Below are 23,789 nucleotides of genomic sequence, written 5' to 3'. Positions count from 1 at the left end.
TAGTACAATATAATCAAAATAATAAACAGCAGTGTGAAAACAGCACAAAGGGAACACCATAGAATAAAACCACATCAGCTGACATTCAAAATATGTAGTAGTTGGCAACCTTCAGTCTCGAAAGACTATGGTATCGCGCTCTGAAAGGTGGTTCTGGAACATAATAATAATAATAATAATAATAATAATAATAATAATAATAATAATAATAATAATAATAATAATAACTTTATTTTTACCCCGCCTTTCTCCCCGAAGGGACTCAAGGCGGCTTACAACATATTAAAAACATAATTTAAAAACAAATAAAAACATATTAACATATCATAAAACAGCAGTCAGAGTAAAAAAATAGATAAAAAGAGCATAGAGCAGCAGCAAGTCATAAAAGAATCAGGCCTGTAAAAAAATATTAAAAGATGTTAAAAAGATGTTAAAAGGTCGAGAACTCAGAAGGCTGTTTAAACAGAAGGGTCTTCAGGCCTCGCCGAAAGGTCTCAAGAGAGGGAGTCATTCTTAAGTCAAGGAACAGCGTCTAGTGTGGCTGAAAAGGCCGATTCGGGAGTGACAATCCCTTCCACACTGGGAGCAAGTGCAGTCTGTCCCTGGTCTGTCTCCCTGGCTATGGGCCTTCCTTCTTTGCCTCTTAGCCTCAGACTGTTGGCCAAGTGTCTCTTCAAACTGGGAAAGGCCATGTTGCACAGCCTGCCTCCAAGCGGGCTGCTCAGAGGCCAGGGTTTCCCACTTGTTGAGGTCCACGCCTAAGGCCTTCAGATCCCACTTGCAGATGTCCTTGTATCACAGCTGTGGTCTACCTGTAGGGCGCTTTCCTTGCACAAGTTCTCCATAGAGGAGATCCTTTGGGATCCGGCCATCATCCATTCTCACGACATGACCAAGCCAATGCAGGCGTCTCTGTTTCAGTAGTGCATACATGCTAGGGATTCCAGCACGTTCCAGGACTGTGTTGTTTGGAACTTTGTCCTGCCAGGTGATGCCGAGAATACGTCGGAGGCAGCGCATGTGGAAAGCGTATTCAAAAGGTTCAAAATAAAGGTTCAAAATAAAGGTTCAAAATAAAGGTGCAGAAAAGACAAGAGAGATGGTGCCAGGTGAGCCCTCTGTGGGGAGCATATTCCACAACATGTGCTTTGCCACTGAGCCAACCTATGGTGCCAAATAATACAAGCAACAAAGCAAGGATCCAGCTCCTGCCTCAAGGACCTTACAATCTAAATTGCAACCATGATGGAGGTAAGCCAGAAAGGGCAATAAGGACGCAATCCTAACTTGTGCTGGAGCAGGCAGTCCAGTGGGCCTGAGCTGCATCTAGTGCAATTCTGGGGCCAGAATCAGCACAACCCAAGGCAAAGGGAAAAGTCTGCCCTTAACCCATGCAGTGCAGCACTGGCCCCATTAGGTCTACTCGGATCTGCGCCACCTCAGGAGGTGGCGCAAATCAGACTACAGCAGAGCAGACAGAGGCCTCCCCCCCAGACCTCTATTTCAGCCAAACTCAGCCGCCACAAACTTACCCCACTGGGCCCAGATCTGGCGCGGGGAGGCCAGCGCAACTCCTTGCACTGGCCCCCCTGACGCTAAAGTCGATGCAAACATGCCTTATGGCATGTTCGTGACACCTCCGGGTCAGCACAAGTGACTTGTGCTGGCCTAACCTGTGGGTTAGGATTGCACTGCACATAACATGAGACGAGTATGAGCAAATGTCATTCCACTTCTTTATTTCAATGGCGCTTGCTTCATTGAGCTTTCAACTGGATTAAGCCCTGTTGCTCAAAGCTGTCCCACCTCCCATTCTGCCATTCTCAGTGGCAGTCCAAAAGCTTCTGCCTGAAGCAGCTTCTCTGCTTTGCCTCCATGCAAAGATCCGCGCCTGTACACAACTTTGTGACTGCCATAAAATTACTGCTGGCATCATCAGCATAGATGGTTTATTTTGGCCCAAACAAAACAGCTACCACAAATGTCTCACACATAAACACGAAGGGCCCCAGATGGCTAACATGTGCGTCTGAGCAAAAAGTGCCTTATGATGAAGCCCAGGCCTTGCGGTAGAGCCCACAGAAAGCAAACAAGAGAGAAAAGGCCTGTATCTGGCCTTTGGAATGGGCTATCAAAGCAGTGCTGTTTGTGCCTTATAGGGCAACCCCGGGGTGTTGACAGCCTTTCAACTCTTCTTCAATTCAGGAGGAGAAAGGGATTTTCAGGACAGCTGATAAATTGAGGGGCATCCTTAAGGCCAACCCAATATCTCCGAGTGGATAAAGGAGCATGCCCTGAGCCACTCATGACGCCTAACATGGCATGTCATATACTGCTCCCCTTACCCCTTACCCCTTACTCTGCTTCTCCCATTTTCCAATGCTCTGAGCTCAGCACTCTCTCCACTTTTAACATAACATATAACATAAGATGAGCCCCGCTGGATCAGGCCAAAGGCCCATCTGGTCCAGTTTCCTGTATCTCACAGTGGCCCTCTTCATCTCTGAAAGGAGATGGGGAAACAGGGGAGGCAAGAAGGTATACAGAGAAGGCTGCCCCTCACCAATCTGCTGCCTGAGACAACTGTTTCAGTTGGCCTCAGGGATAGGCCAGCCCTGAGCATCCCAAATGCCAGACACTCTAGTCCACCACTGTCTACTCCTCCCCTCTTCTTTCTGAACCAAGAGAGTGGTGGGAGGAGAAATGATGGAAGTGAGCAGGCAGATGATGGACAATGAGACGTATGTATGATTTTTTACATTAAAAAAAGGCAGGGAAGTGAGGAGAGACGAACACTCCCCATCTTCCCTCTCCATCGCTTCAGGCCTGGCCCATTCATTCACTATTCCACTCTGGGAGACAGTGCATAGGGAAGTAAAGTGGAAAGGGGTTCAGAAGCCTTCACCTGCACATTTTGTTGTTAAAACTAGACCCAAAACACAGGTTAGAAAAGACCAGACATGTGAACAACAAATTTGGCTGCCCATCCGTTTAGTTCTCTAGTTCAGTCTTCACAAGGAAGGGCATGAAGGTGTAGGGAGGTGATAATGAAGCTTTAGAGAGGGAACCCCTGGAATATTTATCTCCAGACTCTACCAGGTTTTATTGTTTTCCTTAAAAACAAAGAAGCCTATACACACGATATCAAATCTGCTTTCAGATCAAAGCTTTTAGTGTAGACCCACAGATGTAGAGCAGCCCACAAAACATTTTTGCTGCCCAACCCACTTGTCTGATGTGGTCACCAGAGGTGATAGTTTGCCTCTGTCAACCCACCCCCACTGCTCCTCTTCTACCTGTTCTCTGGAATTGAAAAGGAAAAGGGGAGTGAAGCAGAAGAGAAAACATGGAGGAGAGAAGAGGAAAGTGGTGGGCTAGAGCAGGGGTGTCAAACGTAAGGCCCGGGGGTGGTGGTGGATGCGGCCCGCAGAAGTGTTTATCCGGCCCTCAGGCTCTCAGCTGCTGAGCCATGCTGCGGAGTTACTGCTGAAAGGGCAGCCCACTTGAAAAATGAGCCCTCCCATACCTTGAAATAAGTTCAAGATATGTATATTTTCTCTTGTCATTTGCAGCTAATGAGTTCCCAAGTGAGAAAAAGTGCTTATTTTTGGTCATGATTTGTTTAATGACATCACTTCTGGCCCTCAGCAGGCATCATAAATGCTATTCAGCCCTCTATATCGGCCATTTTCAACCACTGTGCCATGGCACACTGGTGTGCCGTGAGTGGTCCACAGGTGTGCCACAGGAATTTGGGGGAAGGTCATTTTTTTAATAGGGCCAATGGGAAATGTGAGCCTCCACTGGCAGCATGGTGTGCCTTGTCAATTGTCAAAAACCTGGTGGTGTGCCTTGAACATTTTAGTCCCTTGTCAGTGTGCCATGAGATGAAAAATGTTGAAAATCACTGCTCTATATGAATTGAGTCTGACACCCCTGGGCTAAGCATCTACACTTCCTCTTCTGCTCTGTTTTCCCTCTTCCTGTTCAAATTCAAGGGGTGAGAAAAGGAGTAGCAGCAGCAGCAGCGGCTGATGTTCCATTGGTTAACAGGGGGGTGGGTGGGGAGCATTTGGGGTGCCACCTTAGGTGCCCCAAGGCCTTGATATCCTATTTGCTGCATCAGCTAGGAAGAAGACTCTTGCACTTTCATTCAGTCAGATCTCTCTGGCTGTTCTTTGCAGTGACCTGTGAACAGTTAGGAAAAGAAAAAAAAAGAGGAGTCCAAATTAAAATACCCTTGCATGTTCCATGGATTTACTAGGGAATAAACAAAGACTGGAGTTTGCCTTTTATAGATCCAAGCAACCCTGAGCCAAGGAAATATAGCTGATCCTTGCCAAGCTTCACTGCAAAGGCAAGTTCCTTCCGAGGCACGTGAGTTGCTACCCCAGTTATGGTTTACTGAGGGGTCAGGGAGAGAAATACAGCATTTCAGTGTGGGTCCAGGGAGAGTTTTCCCAAGTTGGGATGCTGCTGCACAGAAAAGGATTCAGAAAGAGCAAGAACGTAGCACCTTTTGTGCAGGAGTTTTGAAAAGTCATGCTTGGAGCAGCATCGTTCAAAGTAATTTGCCCTTTCCAGAACCTATTTCACCTTCTGAGAGACCCCTCGATACTATGACAATTGTCTGTTGGGTGGGTAGGAATGGGAGCCTTCTTGCCCATGTCTGGCTATCAGGTGAACATTTTTGGCTGGCGATGAGGTAATACGTCAGCAAGAATGAAGGCTCCCATTCCATCTCGCATCCCTCATCTCTATTGGCTTGCCTGACAATATAAAAATGTCTTTATCCCCTGCTGGAACATCTCTAGGGAGGGAGCTCCACAACTACAATGCCACCATGAAAAAGCTAGAATTTTTACTGCTGCCCCCCTCCAGCTTCCGTCAAGAACAGCACTTGCAGCAGGGCCCTCTCAACTGATCTTAGGGGGCAACTATTCACAGAATATATAGAAGCGGAGGGCTATTATTGTGTTTTCATTTTCTTTCTCATTTTGATTGCCTAAAACAGCAGTTCTCAAACTCTGTGTCACAACCTAATTTTTGGTGGGTCATAGGGCTGGCTCTACCCAGAAGCCACAAGACATTCTGGGCCACACTGTGCCCCAGAATGCCTTGTGGCCTTGCATTCTGGGATGTGAACAAGAAGCCACAATATGGGGCATGATGTGACGAAGTGGGTTGTGGCAGTAAAACGTTTGAGAACCACTGGCCTAAAATATTGTGTCCTGTTAGCTGCTTTGAGTTCTCCAGCAAGACTAAAAGAACACCATCTAATAATATAAATATAAACAAACATAGGCATTTGTAACTGAATGCCTCCCAATGCTTCCCCTTGACTTAAGAATGGCTCCCTCTCTTGAGACTTTTTGGCGAGGCCTGAAGACCCTTCTGTTTAAACAAACCTTCTGAGTTCTCGGCCTTTTTAACATCTTTTCAACATCTTTTAATATTTTTTAAATACTTGGTTACAGGCCTGATTCTTTTATGATTTGCTGCTCTATGCTCTTTTTACCTGACTACTTTTTATCTGACTACTGTTTTTATGATATGTGTTAATATGCTTTTATCTGTTTTAAAATTATGTTTTTAATCTGTTTTAACCTGTTGTAAGCTGCCTTGAGCCCCTTCGGGGAGAAAGGCGGGGTAAAAATAAAATTATTATTATTATTATTATTATTATTATTATTATTATTAATCCTATGCATGTCTACTCAGAAGTAAACCCATTATAAATGGGGCTTACTTGCATGTAAGTGTGGATAGGATTGTGGCCTGAGACAGCCCTGCCGCAGAGATTAGCACCATGTCCTTAGGTCTCAGTCAAGGGCTTTCAATTTCCCTGGAGTAGCCTGCATGTATCAAAGGAGAGAGAGAGAGAGAGAGAGAGAGAGAGAGAGAGAGAGAGAGATGTATGGTAATTAGCCTTTGAAGGAGCAGTCACAGGAAAATCAATAGCCCAAGTGAATTTCCTTCTGCATCACTTGAATTGATTGCCATTAGCAATTGGGGTGAGTGGAGCTTTGTAATCTCCTTATTAAGGAATAGTACAGAGGCACATCCTTATTTAAGTACTTGCTATTTCAAACATGCATGCACTCACTAGTTGCTGGCCAGAACTGGCCCAAGATATTTGGGTGCTCAAAGAAAAACATTTGATTGAGATGGGAAGCTCTCCTGTGTCTGTTCTGTTGAAAGGAACAGTGAGCTGTGCGAGAGGCACCACAACTCTCAGAGAGTTTCTGAGAGACTCAAGGAGGACGATGAAAAACAGCAGCCTGCACACCAGATCTGAAGAGGGAGATGGAATAACTCAGCTGTGTGCAGACACAGGATGTGATTCTAAGATTGGAAGGAGCAGTGAACTCAGTAAGGAGGACATTCCGTGTCCAAAGGCAGCAAAACAAACAACTGTGAGCAGAGTTCTAAATGCAAGCAGAACTTCTCCAAAGCAAAGGTTGTGGAGCATGATGTTGCTCTTGACAGCCCTCTACAATTATGCTAGCAGGGGGTCACAGAGGATCCATGCAAAGTTTCTTACTCTGAGGGTTAGGTACTGGTCGAAGAACTTCAGCCTAGGGCTAAATTGGACAATATGTCTGTTGCAGGATGGGGCCTACATGCTTAGTTGTTTTTTTTAAGGTAACGAGTACACATGAAGGCTTCAATCTGGATTGGGACCATAATGGTATATATGGGGGGGGGGATTAACCCGACTCAGTACCTGCACTTGCTATTTGCCAGTTTGTTGGGGTTGTCAGTTTGTCAAATATTGTTTCTCCAGCTGTTTTCCTTTTCTCAAGCAGGCAGGTAACAATGGCTAATCTCAGGCCTTTTTGGAGCTCTCTTCCCCTTTACTGGACTTCCCCCCCCTTACAGGTCAAGAGGTGGCAGCCTTGTGACATCACCAGACAGATGTTCTAGCTTACCACTTGCCTCCTCACTTCCTCTTTTGCTTCCTTCCCTTCCAAGGAGCAGGAGAAGACAGATGTACAGAAGGCCGCAGGCAGATGGATGGAAGCAGGCAGTGGACATTCCCTGCTAGTCTGCTTTTTGAGATGATTTCATCAATCAACCTGATGGATGGAGCAGTTCAATTGGCATCAGACTTGATGTTGTTTTGGCCCCAATGGAAGGCCTCTTCATTTGCCCAGAATGTTACCCAAACTTGGTTTCACCAAAAGTTTGTGAACATAACTGGCTCTGCTATTATTTATGCTTTTGTTGCGCTAAGTACAAGTACAGTATTATCATTATTACTTTGTTTCACATAAGCACCAGACACTAAGGGCGCAATCCTGAGGCACCCTTGGACTGGTGCAAGTCCCTTGTGCGGGCCCAGGAGGATCGCAAATGTGTCATAAAGCAGGAATGCGCACTGGCCCACAGAGGCTGAATCTAGCCTCCACGCCAACCCTGCTGGGGAGCCTTGTGTCAGCCAACCCTGGCTGATGCAAGGCTCTGGGATAGGCAGGGAGGAGGCAGGAGGAAGGGCGGGTGGAGGGCAGTCCCAGAGGTAGGCGAGAAGTGGGAGGTGGGGCTTGGACCCGGATCCCAACCCCCATTCCAGAGCAGTGTGGAGCAGCTTCAAGCCGCTCTGCTCTCCTCAAACTTATGCCACCTCAGGAGGTGGCGCAAGTCCAAGGAGACCCATTGGGACTGCAGTGGCTTACCTGGGGGTAATGGGAAGAGTTTCCCCTTACCTCTGGCTGAGCCACTTTGAGGCCCTATCTTACGCTGGATACAGCGCAGGCCTCCTGGCCAGACTGTTCCAGCGCGAGTTAGGACTGAGCTGTAAGACACATTCATGCATTAAAATATGGACCATTTTTTGCCCCAGGATACACAGACCAATGCTTGGAGCTCTCCATAGAGCGTGTCCACATATCTGAAAGTGACGTCCAAGTAAGTGATGTCCTGTGGGCTCTGATTTCCCATCTCCAGTTGCAGCTCACCACATTGTGCTGGGAAGGAATTCATCACCAGAAGGGGCAATAAAATAAGATGACGAGGCTGCGAGGAATGTAGCGATTACAGAGATCTGCACAGCAATCTGAGCCCTAGAGGAGAATGAAGGGGGGAAAAAGTTTCTCCCTTCTAATGGGGATAGAAGTGGCAGCATTTATTTTCTAACATTAATACATTTTTAGAAAACAGAACATTTTTTAAGGTTTTTTTTTTAAACAATAAAAATTTTTTTTTTAGATTAAACAGGAAAAGAGCTTTCTGTTTATTGAGTTAGAATCTCTTCCCTTCTCAAGGGGTTTGTTTTTTAAATCCCCCCCCCCCCCAAAAAAAAAGTTACGGTCACTTTAAGACCCAGCTGGCATCCTTTGGAAGATTGAAAGCAGAACACCGTCAATGTATGGTTCAGCTGCAGTCCTGGAATGCACGCCTGAGGCAAACCTTATTCTGCAATCATAGATGGGACTCTGGAGCAAAATAACCTAATATGGAGCTGCTCGGGAGTTCCCACAGGAGCTTTCTCTTCCCCTCCCTCCCAAGGAGAAAGGAAGAAATCCAAGAGATTAACTTGGCCGTCTGTACCATGGGGCTTGTCTCAGTTTCTAGGCCTCAAGCTCAAGGAAGCCACTTTTCCCTGCAGCTCCCCAGTTGGGGCAAGGGTTTCTCTGACTCAGTCACCCCATAACATTTTGGGCCATTTTTCCATGTCACTTAGAAGGGCACTTGTGATGAGGCAAAGTAAGGTGACAACCTCAGTCAGTGAAATTTTGTATTGGCAACCTTCAGTCTCAAAAGACTATGGTATCGCGCTCTGAAAGGTGGTTCTGGCACAGCGTCCAGTGTGGCTGAAAAGGCCAATCCGGGAGTGACAATCCCTTCCACACCGGGAGCAAGTGCAGTCTGTCCCTGGTCTGTCTCCCTGGCTATGGGCCTTCCTTCTTTGCCTCTTAGCCTCAGACTGTTGGCAAAGTGTCTCTTCAAACTGGGAAAGGCCATGCTGCACAGCCTGCCTCCAAGCGGGCCGCTCAGAGGCCAGGGTCATGAACTGGAGGTTGTCCATGACTTTGTGTACCTTGGCTCAACGATCTCCGACACGAGTCAGTGAAATATGAGTTTCATTAAGGACTGCAGAGGGTGAGACACCCAAGGGCAAAAGTCGATAAGAGGCATCAGGGATGGGCTGGGTCAGGTCAGGCACTGGCTGAGGGCCCATGCCAACCAAAAGGCCCACCTAACCAGGCCACCTCCTGGACCAGTGGTAGCTCCCAGTGTAGTCCTAATCCATGAGGCTGATTAAGATGCTCATTTCAAGCAGTAGATTGGGAGGAGAAGCCCACCTACCTCCACCACTTCTCCTCCTATTATCTGGATTTGAAAAATGGAAGGGAAGTCAGATGCTCTAGCACACCACTCTCCTCTCCTCCACACTTCCTTTTTCAGTCGATCAGCTCAGGTATTGGTTAGCATTGGGCTAGCCCATCAGACAATGGAAAGGGGGTTCCATGGGGGCCCCCGTGCAGAGCTTCGTCCAGGGCCCCTGACTAAATAGTACTGAGTGGGAGGGATACATACAGAGAGCAACTCAAAACAACAAAACCAATCATTAAAGCAGAAACATTTTTAAAAGGAAAGTAAGTCCATTAGTCACGAACATTGTGTTGTGTAGTTGGTACACACTTGGTATGGCTTGTTTGCTCAACTGGAGAGGGACAACTTCCAGGTTCATTTTGGGCAAAGGTGGTACTTTTGATACTTTTATTTTGGCAATGGTCATTTTGGCAGGTTCATTAAGGCGGTTTACATAGACAGGCTGTTCTAAATCCCCGTAGGGATTTTTACAATTGAAGAAAGGTTCTATCTTTCAGGAACCACAACATTTCAGATGGATTTTTTTGCTGATCTGGTATCACATTCTGGCCTCCAGTTTCCTCCCACGCAGGCTGACAAGCAGCTCCTTCATCTCTCACTTGAAGGGCGGCCAAGACGCTTACAGGTGGAATAACTTGGCTTGGCTTGTCAGCTGCTTCAAGGTCTTGCCATTCGTGGTGCTGGTGGACTTGAACTGGCGACCTTCAGATGTTATCTTCAGGCAAATGGAGGCTCTACCCTCTAGACCAGACCTCCTGCCCTTGGACATCTTGGGAACTTGGGATACTTAGACATCTGGGAACTTATACTTTACACTGGGCCACATGTTTGCACAAGGTGTCAAACTTCAATATACTGCTCCGCAAATTCCATTCCCTTATCTTTAACTGGGCTGCTATGCCCCAGCTTATTCCCTTGAACTACATCCCAGGGTCTTCAGTCCCATTGCACCTGCCCATACCAAGGCAGAAAGAATTAATTAATTAATTAATTAAAGATATTTATATATCGCTTTTCAACTAAAAGTTCACAAAGCGGTTTACAGAGAAAAATCAAATAACTAAATGGCTCCCTGTCCCAAAAGGGCTCACAATCTAAAAAGATGCAAATGAACACCAGCAGGCAGCCACTAGAACAGACAGTGCTGGGGTGAGGTGGGCCAGTTACTCTCCCCCTGCTAAAAAAGGAGCACCCACTTGAAAAAGTGCCTCTTACCCAATTAGCAGGGGTTAAGATCCCTGCATTTTCCAGATATGATCCCTGCATTTTCCAGATATGATCACAACTACATGACACTTACCCAAAAAGTAGATATAGGTTGGGAAGGAAAATGAAAGCACTTCTTGTATTTTACACACACACACTCTCTCTCTCACTGGTCCATAGCCCAGCTTAGATCACAAACTCTAGAACTCTCACACATACTTTAAATGGGGAAAACTTAAATGTGCACAAGGAGATACAGAACGGGCAACAGAGAACACAACAAAGAAGCACACTATCCCGGAAGTGTGCAGAAATGCTCTGAGGTTGGACATAGGCCTTCTTTTCATGAGCCAAAACCGGCAGGACAACAGATGCTAAAAGATGCTTAAGGAATGTCAGCCCATCCTAAAGAAAATGCCAAACATTTTCTGCATTCCAGGACCTTCCAAGCAAGCAGCTGGTAGTATGTTATTTTTGTCCAGGTTCTGAGCAATATGCACAGGGAATTCACTGTCTCTTGGATCAGTGATTCTCATGCATTTAGCAACAGGACCCACTTTTTAGAATGAAAATTTTTAACAATCCTAGGCTACAATCCTACCCACACTTACCCAGGAGTAAGTCCCATTCACTATCATTGTTAAAAGAATATACATAGTAGCTTGTTAAATGTACAAGTCTGTAACATTTCCCCAAATGCAGTCACATTCCATGGTAGCATCAAGTCTAATATATTAAAAATAAAATATTGAAATGAATGGGGATCCACCTGAAATTGGCTCACGACCCACCTAGTGGGTCTCAACTCACAGTTTGAGAAACACTGGATTGATCATCCAGATTGATTTTAAAGTACAGGCTACATCACTTTCCCTCTTGCATCAGTGCTGTGCCCAGAAGCTTATGTAGGGACACTTTCCCCTCTCTCTCACTCTCACCATGGTTCACTGCAAGTCCCAACTTAAATTCCAAAAGATGTGGGAGGTTCATCCATGGCTTATCGAGCTTTCTGGATCTTCCCGAAACACCCCCATAGACTTAGAGGAAAAGAAAGCTCTACTAGCTCATTGGAACCCTTGGCTATTCCGCATCGCTGCCTTGTTTTCTGCAGATGTCTCCTTTCCTTGCCAAATCCAAAAGGGAAGTAGAGTCCTTGATATTTTCATTATAAGTTAATGAGTAGTTTACAGTCCCACCACGGTTTCCGCTGGCTTTCTTTGTCAGACAACAATCCAAACCATATTATTTTAGGCTATTTCTAACCACTTTCCTTTGTGATACTATTAAAAAAGAAAAGAAAACAGAAAACTGGAGCCTGTCTTTTGTAACCTTGTGTATTCGAGACTAAAAAAATCAGAATTTTGTTAAGCTGGGCCTCTCCTTCATGTTCAAATATCTAAGCGTTGGCATAGCGCTGCTTTGTCATTAACTTGTAATCCTAACAGAAGCTCTTTAAAAGTTGAGTACTCTTCTCCCATATTCCAGATGGGAAGACTGAGAACACAATTCTTTGCTGGCTGAAGGTGTTATAAACATGCCATAAGACATGCCGTGACACCGTGTGTGTAAGCAGCGCCAGCAGAGCGACCCACCAGAACTCCGGCCGCTTGCGCAAGCAGGTAAGGCGCTAAGAAGCACAGGGGCATGGTGGAGAGGCAAGGAGGGGGTGTTTTGGGGCAGGGGAGGGTGGATTGGAGGAACGGAAGGGTTTTCAGCTCTCTTTGCATCATGGTACTTTCTTATTTTAAGCCCTTTGGAGTCGATATAAGAAAAAAATGCATTACGCATTTTCTAAGGGCCTTGGGTGCCCTTCGGGGAGAAAGGTGGAACATAAATAAATAAATAAATAAATTTTCCTCATTAGCCACCAGTCAATGCAAAGGATAAACAGAATTGGCTCTATAATCGATGAACATCCGCCTGTAGAACAAGCGGGCTTTCGACAAAATCGTAGCTGTGTTGATCAGGAGCTGAGCTTGATAAGCTATACTGAGGCTGGCTTTCAACGAGGTTCAAAAACTACAGTTGTATTTATCGACCTAACAGTGGCATATGACACTGTGTGGAGGGAGGGTATGTTATATAAATTGTGTCACACCATCCCCTGTAAAAAACTGTATCGATTAGTCAACAATATGCTAAGTGACAGATCTTTCCAGATCAGAATGGGGGACAAAGCAAGCAAGGTAAGAAGGCTAAACAATGGCCACCCACAAGGCTTTGTAATGGCACCCACGCTATTTAACCTGTACATCTCAGACTTTCCAGTAACAAGGGGACGTGAATTTGGATATGCCAACAACTTGGCTTTAGCAGTGCAGGGAAAAAACATGGAGGTGCTGGATGGCCTCCTCTCAGAAGACCTCAAGATCGTGGGAAAATATTTTGCTGACCGAAAGTTAATACCCAGTATCAGCAAAATGGTGACGACATGCTTCTACCTTAACAATAAATTAGCTAATGCAGCCTCGAAGGTCTATCTAAATAGAAACTTAGGCCCAAATCCTAACCAACTTTCCAGCACTGGCACGGTGCCAATGGAACGTGTGCTGCATTTTGCAGTTGAGTGGCACTCATGGAGCCCTCCTCAAAGTAAGGGAATATTTGTTCCCTTACCTTGGAGCTGCGTTGCCCTTATGTCGGTGCTGGAAAGTGGGTTAGGATTGCGTCCTTACTCCCTTACAGTCCTCATCCAAAATATCTTGGAGTAACTTTGAACTGGATTCTCCCTTATAAGTCATACCTTGAGAACACGCCCACAAAAATCAATACCAGGAACAACATACTCCAGAAATTAACAGGAACAAGGTGGGGAGCTTCAGCCACTACTCTCAGAACATCAGCATTAGGATCGATCTACTCCTCAGCAGAATACTGTGCTCCAGTATGGCTCAACAGCTGTCATACTAGCAAGATTGATGCCAGATTAAATGAAACCATGAGGATCATAAGCGGCTGTATAAGACCCACTCCTGTTTGCTGGCTCCCTGTTTTGAGCCACATAGCACCACCAGCCCTACGGAGACAAGAGGCTTTAGTGAAAGAATACAGAGAAATCACCAACAACCCACTTTTACCAGTGCATGCCGATCTTCCTCATCTATCAATCAGTAGGCTCAAATCCAGGAAACCTTCTCTGGCACTCGCACAACATCTGCACAACAATTTTAACATCAATGGAAAGCTAAATGGGCAGTCAAGCGCCCAGAAACGGGTAGTTATATAGACGATCCTATACTTAGTGCCAGGTGTCGACTTACCTCACCAGCACTGGAAAACTTTGAACAGGATTTGTACCCTACATGGTGTTAGTCAGGACTCAAATGTTTAAATGGGAGCTCGTATCTACCCCTCAGTGTGATTGCGGGTTCTCCCACCAAACCATGTACCACATTGTGTCTGGCTGCAAACTGAGGGCGTATACTGGCCCATGGTCTGACTTTTTCAATGAAGGTAACTCTGTCCTTGAATGGCTGGACGAACTGGACATTGACATTTGACCTAGTCTAATTGATATATAAGTCCATGTATTATATGCCATACACTAAAATAAATAAATAAATGCAAAGGAAGGGGGACTAACGGTTGACTAAGGGTCAACTGACAACTTGTGTGTTGGCATCCTTCAGTCTCGGAAGACTATGGTGTCACGCTCTGAATGGAGGTTCTGGAACAGAGTGTCCTCTCCAGTGCGCGAAGCCTGGGTAAAGTAGGTATGGAGGATAGGCTGCCCCATGCAGCAAATCCCCCCTCTCCATGTCGCTGAAACGGTCCAATGGAAAGGCAGAGGCCAATACGGTTGGTTCCAGCGGCGTCGCAGGAGTTGCCAGAAACATGGTTGACTGTGTTCAGCCATGAACTGCCTCAGGGATTCCGGCTCCGGATTTTGCCTCGAGGTTGACTCCTGAAGCCTTTTCCATAACTGGATGTAGCCACAAGGCAGTGGAGGTTTGGGATCAGAGTTTTCCTTCTCTCAGATGAGCTGCCTTCCCAGGCTGACGAGTCCCATCTACCCGGTGGCTGTTTAGTCGCCTCTTACGACAAGTACAGCCAAACTGAGGGCCTATTCTTATCCCCAGCCCCCAGGGCTATTGACAACTTATACATTTAGTAAAATTACATGGTAAAGCTATTTCTGGACAGTACAATTTCATGGTTATAGGTGGGTTCCTATCGGTTTATATCCTTCCCCATGAGGAAGGACATGCTATCCTTGCACCCAGAAACCTAGCCTGATGGGGTGAGGGTATCAATCTAGGCTTCTTCTTTAACTTTGTAAGTTTTCTGATTGTCACCTTCCCCTACCCTCAGCAGCCTGAAATTGTGTCTTCCATTAAAAAGAGTTACTTCTCAATTCTGCTGAATGTATATATTGGATCTAAGGCTGGAATCCAATGCAGACTTACTCAGAATTAAGTTCCATTGACTTGTTTTTATCACTTCTGAGCAAATACACACAGCCTGGGCTGCAAAATACTGTCAAATGAACAGAAAGGGTGGCTCAATTCTTGGCTCAGAGGAGATCTGTGCAAAAACTGCAGCTGGGAAGAAAGTCAGAGAGATCACCCAGCCATGGCTCATCCTCCAGGGTCCCCTCCCTGTCATTTGAGCTAGATGCCTTTCCCCTCTGCCCATCACACATCTGCAAATGGACTGTGGCCTTCCTGAAGCAGCCAACTGGGCAACAGATGGACATACAGGGTAGCACAGACAGACACACAAGGAAAAAGGACTCCTTCCTTCAAAATTTTTTATTTATGGTAAATACAAAACAGTTTTGTGGATCAGATAAATAGCATACATACAGTGTAACATCGAGATCGAGAATGCTCCCTCTCGTGCTTTTCCTTCGGGAGCAGGGTCTTGACAAGAAAAAAGCTTGGAAACATGAGCTCACCCTCTCTGCATGTCACAATGCCGTTAGACCAGAGTCTGTTATCGTTCAGAAATTCTTCAGCTGTAACGTCAAAGTTACCAGTGTTGAGAGTTGGGCAATATCCATAGTGGTTTTCGTTGAAGAAAGGAAAGCAACCGTGTTAACAAGCAGTCCTGATTGTTTGCAAGGGGAACAGCTGATACTCTACCATTTGATTGGGGGTGTCGGATTTGGGCAAAGATGCTACAGGACAAACTTCATTCCTTCACTGAAAGACACTGAGTTGCTAAATAGGTTTTTCTGTTTTTGTTTTTTTTTGAAGTCTCTAGGGAACTTCAAAATGAGGGTGGGATTCTAGCCCACCAGATCAGAACAGGAACATAATATCATCTGGATGACTTTTGTACTCTCTTTATCAATGCAATGTCTTCCTAGACTGTTCACATATGGGGGCTGGAAGTAGAAGCAGACAACCCAAACAACCCCCTACATGCTATTTAACACAAGGCACAATCTTCCAGAAAGTTCCTTGGAAATGAACAGGAGGTTCTCAAGAGTTCATTCATGTCAGCAAGGCTTATGAAAACAGATATCCCAACTGATAGTGGTCCCTGTTCAATGGCATGTAAGGGCTTCTTCACATTTTCTGCCTTCAACCCCCAAATGTCTTACGTCAGCCCCATTTTTTATTTAAAATAAACATGCCCCTGCTTGCTGAAATGGAGATGAAACTACAATATGGCATTTTTTTTGTGGTTGCACCTTCATTTCACCATGAAGGGGAACACTGAGGAAAAAAGAGCAACAACATTTTCCTATAAAGATCAGACATGTACATTAAAAAAATAATGTACCAATAATTGCCATTTCTTAAAAACAAACCAACTACTTTCTCCTAATGCATGGGTCTCCAAACCCCGGCCTGGGGGCCAGATGTGGCCTGCAGCCAGCCTCAATCTGGCCCGCGGCCAGCCTCTTGTCCCCTGAAAGCCTCTGGCCCACTTGGCCGAACATGACCGCAACTGTGCTCTGGTTGCATCTGGAGGGTGTTCTAAGGGCCAGAGAGTTTGAATGAATGAGCCCATCCATTCATTTATTCACTCATCTAAGTTCCATCTCTAATTTATTTACATAAATTTTATATTTAAATTTTTTTTCCAGCCCTCAACACCGTGCCAGATATCTGATGCGGCCCTCTGGCCAAAATGTTTGGAGACCCCTGTCCTAATGGATGGAGATAACTTCTTTATCTTCTGGTATGGCTCATGAGACAGAGAACTGCAGGGTCAACATAAAGCATTATTCTGTCTGCCATAAACTACAATGGGATTTTTCATTTGCACACAGTGGTGATTCAGGAGGTGGGCAAGGAATAGCGTGCAAGTCGTGATGATTCTGTGAACTGCAGGATGTGGTATAGTCTGAATTCAGCTTCCTGACAGCCCTAGATTTTGTTCTTTTCAGAAATCTGTTTCTAGTCCTCAAGTCTGCATGCAGACATGACTGGAAGGATGCGCACAATGCTTGCTGAATCTCACAAGCCAGAAAAGTGATATCTAGAGTTGGGAAAGGAAGACAAATTTCTTGTTCCTTTCCATTATTAGGAGAAGGAGATTATGCATAAATCAGAGAAATCAGATGGATCTATTTAAGTTGCAGAGTTTGTTCAGGTCTGTGGTTGCCAAATTTGGGGTGACGGCAATGAATTTTGATGGTTTTTGCCTGGAGTGGACATGGCCTTTGGAATCCAAGCAGGCTCTACTAAAACAGAGTCTGGGAATACTGCTACCCAAGAGCTTTGCAAAACATTTCAACTTTTGCGGGTTTGACGGACTCTGAATTGCTTCAGCATCAGAGAAGAGACAAAGACTTAAAAATGATTGCAGAGCATTGACGTTTATTTGCTATTGAAAGGTTAAGATATATGTTGTATTAGTGGCTGACAAAATGTTGACTATGCGCCTTTCATGCAAGGTAGCTTGAATACATGTTTGTGATGCTGTACCAGAAATGGTGACCCAGTTTCACAGCAGTGGCTAACATTTATCCTCCAGCTTGGATTAGATCAGACCAATGGCCAAGTCCTTTGTCCCTGGGACCCCATCAGCTCCCTGTTTCTCAAGTATTTTGCCAGAACTTGACTTGGAGAACTATAACTGCAACATAAGCCTCGTTTACAACCTACAGATGGGGGGTAAAATCGGCCTTGGACTGTACTGCTTGGGACCACAAGTGAGGTAAATCACATGTGTTAAAAAGGGCGCATTGAAAACTAACATGTAGTGCGGAAGAATCTAAGGCCTGCTTCGGTAGTTTTCAATGTGAAGGGAATACATTTCATGGGGACATCTTCACATTCCTGTACCACCCCTGCAGCCTGAAACAGTGCATCCCAAGTAATGGTTTTATCACCTCACCTGCAATGTGTGTGTGTGTGTGTGTGTGTGTGTGTCTGGGTCATATGATCCCTTTTTCTTTGCATTCAGAAAACAGCCTGGTCTGAGGTTTTCCAGCACATTCCACAATGGGCAGCCTAGTCAACCAAAGCTTCCTACATGGCATCTGCAAACCAAAGCTGTTTGAGACAAAGATACTTGAGCAGGGATGCTGGGAACATAACTGGCTCCCTTTGCAGTGGGTTCTGGACACTGAAGTTGTCATTCACAAGGACATGGGAATTTTTTTTTCCTCTTGCAAGTGAACTGAGAGGTTCGACTGAGAGTTTCTGCCACAGTCCAAGTATGTTGGGTAATTATGAAGCTGTGGGCAGCTCAGTCAAAACGCATTATTTAGTTCCCTTGTTTTTCAATTCTACATTACATAGTTAACAGAGTGTGCCCTTTGATTTCTATATAAAAAGACCACAACAGAATTTTACTGGATCTGAGGATTGATGTCATATCAGAGGAAAAACATTGCAGTAACTTTGGAATGGCAGAGTCTCAAGATGCTTTGATTCTGGGCGTGTTGTTTAGATAGTAACTCAATCAGGCACCAGAACAATACTGCGATTGGCCAGCCATTTCCCTTCACAATTGAAAAAAAAAAGCGCCTCTGATTTCTCCTGTAAAACTTGAAGTTGGCAAAAGGGAAGCAAAAAGGACAGTAAATAGAATAAACAGAGATGAATGTTACCAGTTTTCTTGGACTCTTCCTATTGAGATTCAGGTGCTAGCACAAATCAAGTGGTAGTAGGCAACCTTCAGTCTCGAAAGACTATGGTCTCGCGCTCTGAATGGTGGTTCTGGAACAGTGTCTAGTGTGGCTGAAAAGGCCAATTCGGGAGTGACAATCCCTTCCACACCGGGAGCAAGTGCAGTCTGTCCCTGGTCTGTCTCCCTGGCTATGGGCCTTCCTTCTTTGCCTCTTAGCCTCAGACTGTTGACCAAGTGTCTCTTCGAACTGGGAAAGGCCATGCTGCACAGCCTGCCTCCAAGTGGGCTGCTCAGAGGCCAGGGTTTCCCACTTGTTGAGGTCCACTCCTAAGGCCTTCAGATCCCTCTTGCACAAATCAAGTGGCTGCTTGTGGCATCTATGTTGGGGGGGGGGGCTGCCACTGCACACATGATCAGGGAGTCCTCTCCAGCATCCTTTGCCATATTGCAAGAGATTTGGTGTGCACCTCCTGGATCATGCAATGTAACTGCTTGAGGATGGCAAGTATCTTGGGCCAGACCTGCACAAATCCCAAACCATGGCAACGAGAAGAAAATTTACGCAGTTTAATGCTGAGAATGGATGCTTTGAAACACTTAAAAGCTTAGTTAAAATTTTTTTTAAAGGGTTTTCCTTCATGAACCTGCGACCCTGGAGTTCCACACATGTAATTTTTCTTCCTTGCATTATTTAAGCCTGCAAAAACACAGCTACCCTAATCCGCTGTGGACCAGGAACCTGAACCTTCCAAAACAGTGTATAAAAGTAGGATGACATCCGACAGTGTGCTGAAATGAATACTGCTAGTGCAAACAGATACTGAGAAAGTTCCTCTGCCTTCAGGGCAAACAAACTGGAGAGGACGATGAGCGGACTTGGCAAGGCCACACATTCATATGTCTGGATTCTCTCAAACATTACAGCTGCCTCAGACTTGGTCTTGGAGGGAAAGAGGTTAAAAAAAATAAAAAAGAACTCCCCCTAGTTCCATTTTTGGGTAGCTTATTTTGAGACGTGGACTTCTCAACATTGGTTTCCTACTTATCATAATACCAAAGTCTTTAACACAGGTCAAAGAGAATAATAAATAGAATCAAACTTCAGGTTATGATATAATACTGACTTTATAACCCCATTGGAAGGTGAGGCTCTCTCTCTCTCTCTCTCTCCTGAGATACAGCAAAGGAGGATGGGGTTGGGAAGGGAGACCTTAACACTGTACCATCAGTTGGTTGACCAATGCACCATAAGAACAGCCCACCCACTGTTCCGCTCTCACCCCAAACCGAGTCGGGTAAGTGCTTGGTAGAGTTCCTCGGTCTCACGGGCCCCTTCATCACCTTGTTGCTTTCAAGAATGCACCCTTGAGCAGCTTAGCCTTCATCTTCCCGAAGTTCGGTAGGGAGAAATTTGTACTGTTGCTGGCGGATCTGGGCCAGCTTCTTTCTTGCCTCTTCCAGCTCCCTCTCCTTTTTCAGCATTTCCTCCTGGGCTGCAATGATCTAGGAAAACAAGAGATGTATGTAGTGACGCAGTAATTTATGTGTACCCTGTGCGCATAAATAAGGGGAAGAAAAATAAACATGGAATGTTAAGCATGCCACAGTTGGTTTACAAGTTCAGAAGTACTAAAAATCTAGGGGATTTTCAGAATGTGACTCTGTTTTAGAATGAACATACACTGCTACCTTCTGCCAGGCCTGACTTATCCATTAGGCACATTGCCGAGGGCCAAAATACTTTTTAGGGGCCCACAAAAATATTTTAATTTCTTTTAAAATCAGAAGAAGAAAAAAAATTGACGTTTAGAGTCAAAGAAAATGTTTTAATTTAGTTAAAAAAATAAGCCTTTAAGGCCCATGAAAATCTATTTCAGTTTATCTAAAACAGAAACAAAAATAAAATGTTAAAGTATTTCAAGTTACAGGTGGGGCTTCGGTATCCGCAGGGGATCCATTCTTGGACCCTCCCCTGCATATACAGGAAACCACAGATAAGGAAATCTGTGGTTTTCAGCCCCTTAAGCCCTCAAAAACGAATTGAAGCTATGCTCTTGTTTCCTCTGGAGAGCTCTCTGAAACCCGCAGAGGCTGCACTAGTCTGCCCCTGGCCTCTGCAGGCTTCAGAATGGCCCAGTAGTGCAAGAAAATGCTACTTCCAGTTTTTGGGCAAAAACTGGAACTGACTTTTTATGCCCTTAAAAGGCATTAGGAAGGCCAGGGAAGCCCTCCGCGGAATCCCCTCTGGGGTTTCACCAGTCCTCCTAGTACATTTCAAAGGCCTAAAAAGTCACTTCTCATTTTCGCCTGAAAACCGGAAGTAACTTTTTTATGCACCATGGGGCCATTCTGAAGCTTGCAGAGGCTGCAGATGGATGCGCATGGCCTCTGCGAGCTTCAGAAAGCCCTCCGGAGGGGACTGGAGCACAGCTTCATTTTGGAGCCGCGACAGCCCTGTGCTCTGGGCAGCTCAGTATTGGGCTGTCTTTCCAAGTACCATCATATACACTTACGAAACTTTATTAAGTTTCAACATGAGAGACAAGGATAGGAATATGGGATGAGCCCAGCAAGATTGAACCAACCATCTAGCTAGTCCAGCATCTTTTCTCCACTGGTCCACCAACCCTAAATCCACCCCTCTTCTTTCCTCTACACTTCCTCTTCCACTCCGTTCCCCCTTTTTTCCCCAATCTGAAAAGGAAGAGGAGAAGCACTGAAAGTGAATGGATGGATAGAGGTGGCTGCCTGAGACAACTGGCTCAGTCAGCCTCATACATGAGACAGACCTGTGAACAGCGAAGTTCCTTTTAACTGTTGTGGCCAATAGCTGTCGGCAGACCTATTCTTAGGTGCAAGATGTTCACCAACCTGTGCAATGCCTCCCACAAACTTGGTTTTGACCACCACGTCGTCGTCATCAGCTTTACCAAATGCTGCCTTCTGGGCTGCCCTGACCAGGTTGTCCGACGCACGTTTGACAGCATTGCCTGCAGCCTGGAGGGGGCATAGTTAGATATTAAGAATGTATCTGGATACATAAGTACAAACTAGAGCCCAGGTCAGAAAAAAAATCTCAGCACTTCTCTGTCTGACCAAAAATGTTGTGGGTTTTGCAAAATAGGTTTTGTCAGGTCAAGCCAAACCCCTCTTACCTGTAGCCTCCTCATAGCCTCCGAGTCCTGATCGGCCTTCACTTTACAAGCCACCAGCAACTGTGCTGTGGACGCTGCAACTTGTTTGGCGGAGGAGATTAATTTTTCCTCGCTGGCGTGACCTTGGACCGAAGCGTTGGCTGCTTCACACAGGTTGCTGGTCGCGGCTGCCACCATTCGGGCCTAGAAGTAGCATCCACAGAGTTAAAGGAACCTGCTTGAACGCCAAGTCAGGTTATCAATCCGTCAGCCTAGTCAGAGCAGGCACAAGAAAATCTGAACGAGTCACTAACACAGGACACAACCCAGCAGGAAGTTCTCCTGTGTTTGTCTCATTGCAATGAAAGGGGAGCAGGGGCAGTTCAACTGGGTCTGCTGCCCCACTCTGCCACATGTGCAGGCTCGTGTGAGAAAGTACAGTCCCTTTAAATAAAACAGGAAGTCTTGCAACAAGGAAGGAGTAAGGTAAGGAAGTAGATGATCCCCTTCCAGCTCAATTTTAGCACATAGGAAGTGTATCATTGCACTCCATCCACAACGGACTGGAAGGAGACAGTAGCAGATTTGGAGTGGAAGGGCTCCCTGAATCTGCAGTTCTTCCCAGCACCTGCTGCTGAGGCAAGCTGCATTACTTGCTTCATGAATGGGAGGGCCACCTGATGGGGTGTTGCACAAGAAAACGATAGTGCTCTTGTGCATTTACACCAGAGAACTTGGCTACTGGACAATGCCAATGGGTCAGATCTATCTCCCAGCTTGCTGTTCTTCACATAAAGTCACCCTTGATCCAAGAAGCATCTCTCGGGGGTCTTAGGGAAAGAATTTTTAACAACTTTAAAGAAGTGATTAACTGGAAAAGTTGGAATCCAAATCTAGACCCTTCAGCATACCAAAGTTACGTTCTGCCACTGAGATACAGGCATTGAAAGAACCCTTAGCAAGTGGAGGTGAATAGGGCTGTGGGGGGTACATGCCATTTGACTTTAAAAAAAAAACACAGAGAAAAGCAGGAGCAACTCACAGCAGAAATCAGTCCCTGAGACCATTGTCCATCATCAGCAGCATTGGCAGGGATGGCTCCAACCTAGAATTACGGTTCAATTCAATTAATCAGCAGTGTATATTTGTCAATTGCCTTTATATCTCACCTTTCCAACTCTTGTGAACAAAGACAATTTGTCTCTCAACAGAACAAAACAGCGGCCATTTTCGACTACTCCAAGGGCTCCTTTTCAATACAAAGAACCCAAATGAGAACTGGACGGTTTAAAGGAACATTTTTGGCTTCCTGTTCTCAGTGCCTGTTTCTTAATGCAATGAAACAGCTACTTCTACTTTGAGAATAAAATGGCCAATATTATTATGCCACTGTACAAATTAATGTTAAGGCCCCTTCTGGAATATTGAATACAGTTCTGGTTGCCACATCTCAAAAAGGCTTTAATGGAACTGGAAAAGGTGCTGAAGAAAGTGCCCAAGGTGATTAGTGGGCTGGGGCACCTCCCTTATGATGAAAGGCTACAGTGTTTGCGGCTCTTCAGTCTAGAATAAGAGGCGGGGACATGATTTACATGTACAAAATTGTGCATGGGATGAATAGAAGGATGTTCTTTTCCTTCTCGCACAACACCAGGACCAGGGGACGTCCATTAAAATTGAGTGACGGGAAAGTTGGAGAAGACAAAAGAAAATATTTCTTACTCAGCATGCAATTAATCTGTGAAGCTCCCTGCAGATTAGACCCCCATCATCATTGCTATGGATGACTGTCCACCGAACTCCTCCAGCATATACATCCCTCAGCATACATATCCCTCAAAAATGTTTTATATTGTTTATCCAAGGAGTTGTGTTCACTGACCTTTCCCTGGGCCACCAGCTCTCGCTGCGCTGCAGATGCCGACTTGACAAGGGCGCTGGTAGCAGCTGCAATGGATTTAGCAGCTTCTAAGATCTGTTCTTCAAAATCCAGTGTTTCATCTGCCTCCTATAACCAGAGGAGAAGACCGTCACCTATAGTTCTCAAGTGTTCTTTCTTCAAATTGCAGTAGTTGTCCT

At 45.4% G+C, this 23,789-nt stretch overlaps 1 protein-coding gene across 4 annotated transcripts in view; it reads right to left on the bottom strand.

Annotated features, from left to right (window-relative positions):
- Positions 1 to 15,278: 15,278 nt before the first annotated feature.
- TLN2 (talin 2) overlaps positions 15,279 to 23,789 on the bottom strand; it is a 225,182-nt gene continuing 216,671 nt past the window's right edge. For 3 of the 4 annotated variants that reach the window (XM_066636592.1, XM_066636591.1, XM_066636590.1), the window contains 5 exons: positions 23,593 to 23,718; positions 22,753 to 22,815; positions 21,732 to 21,914; positions 21,448 to 21,573; positions 15,279 to 20,079 (listed from right to left, as the gene is read on the bottom strand). In XM_066636592.1, the coding sequence (XP_066492689.1) occupies positions 19,951 to 20,079; positions 21,448 to 21,573; positions 21,732 to 21,914; positions 22,753 to 22,815; positions 23,593 to 23,718 (627 nt within the window). In that variant the 3' untranslated portion in view covers positions 15,279 to 19,950. The remainder of the gene's footprint in view (positions 20,080 to 21,447; positions 21,574 to 21,731; positions 21,915 to 22,752; positions 22,816 to 23,592; positions 23,719 to 23,789) is intronic. The other variant, XM_066636593.1, reaches the window with a different exon arrangement.

This window comes from Tiliqua scincoides, chromosome 8 (genome assembly GCF_035046505.1).
Source record: "Tiliqua scincoides isolate rTilSci1 chromosome 8, rTilSci1.hap2, whole genome shotgun sequence".
NCBI lineage: Eukaryota > Metazoa > Chordata > Lepidosauria > Squamata > Scincidae > Tiliqua > Tiliqua scincoides.
This window is presented reverse-complemented; position numbering and strand designations above follow the sequence as displayed.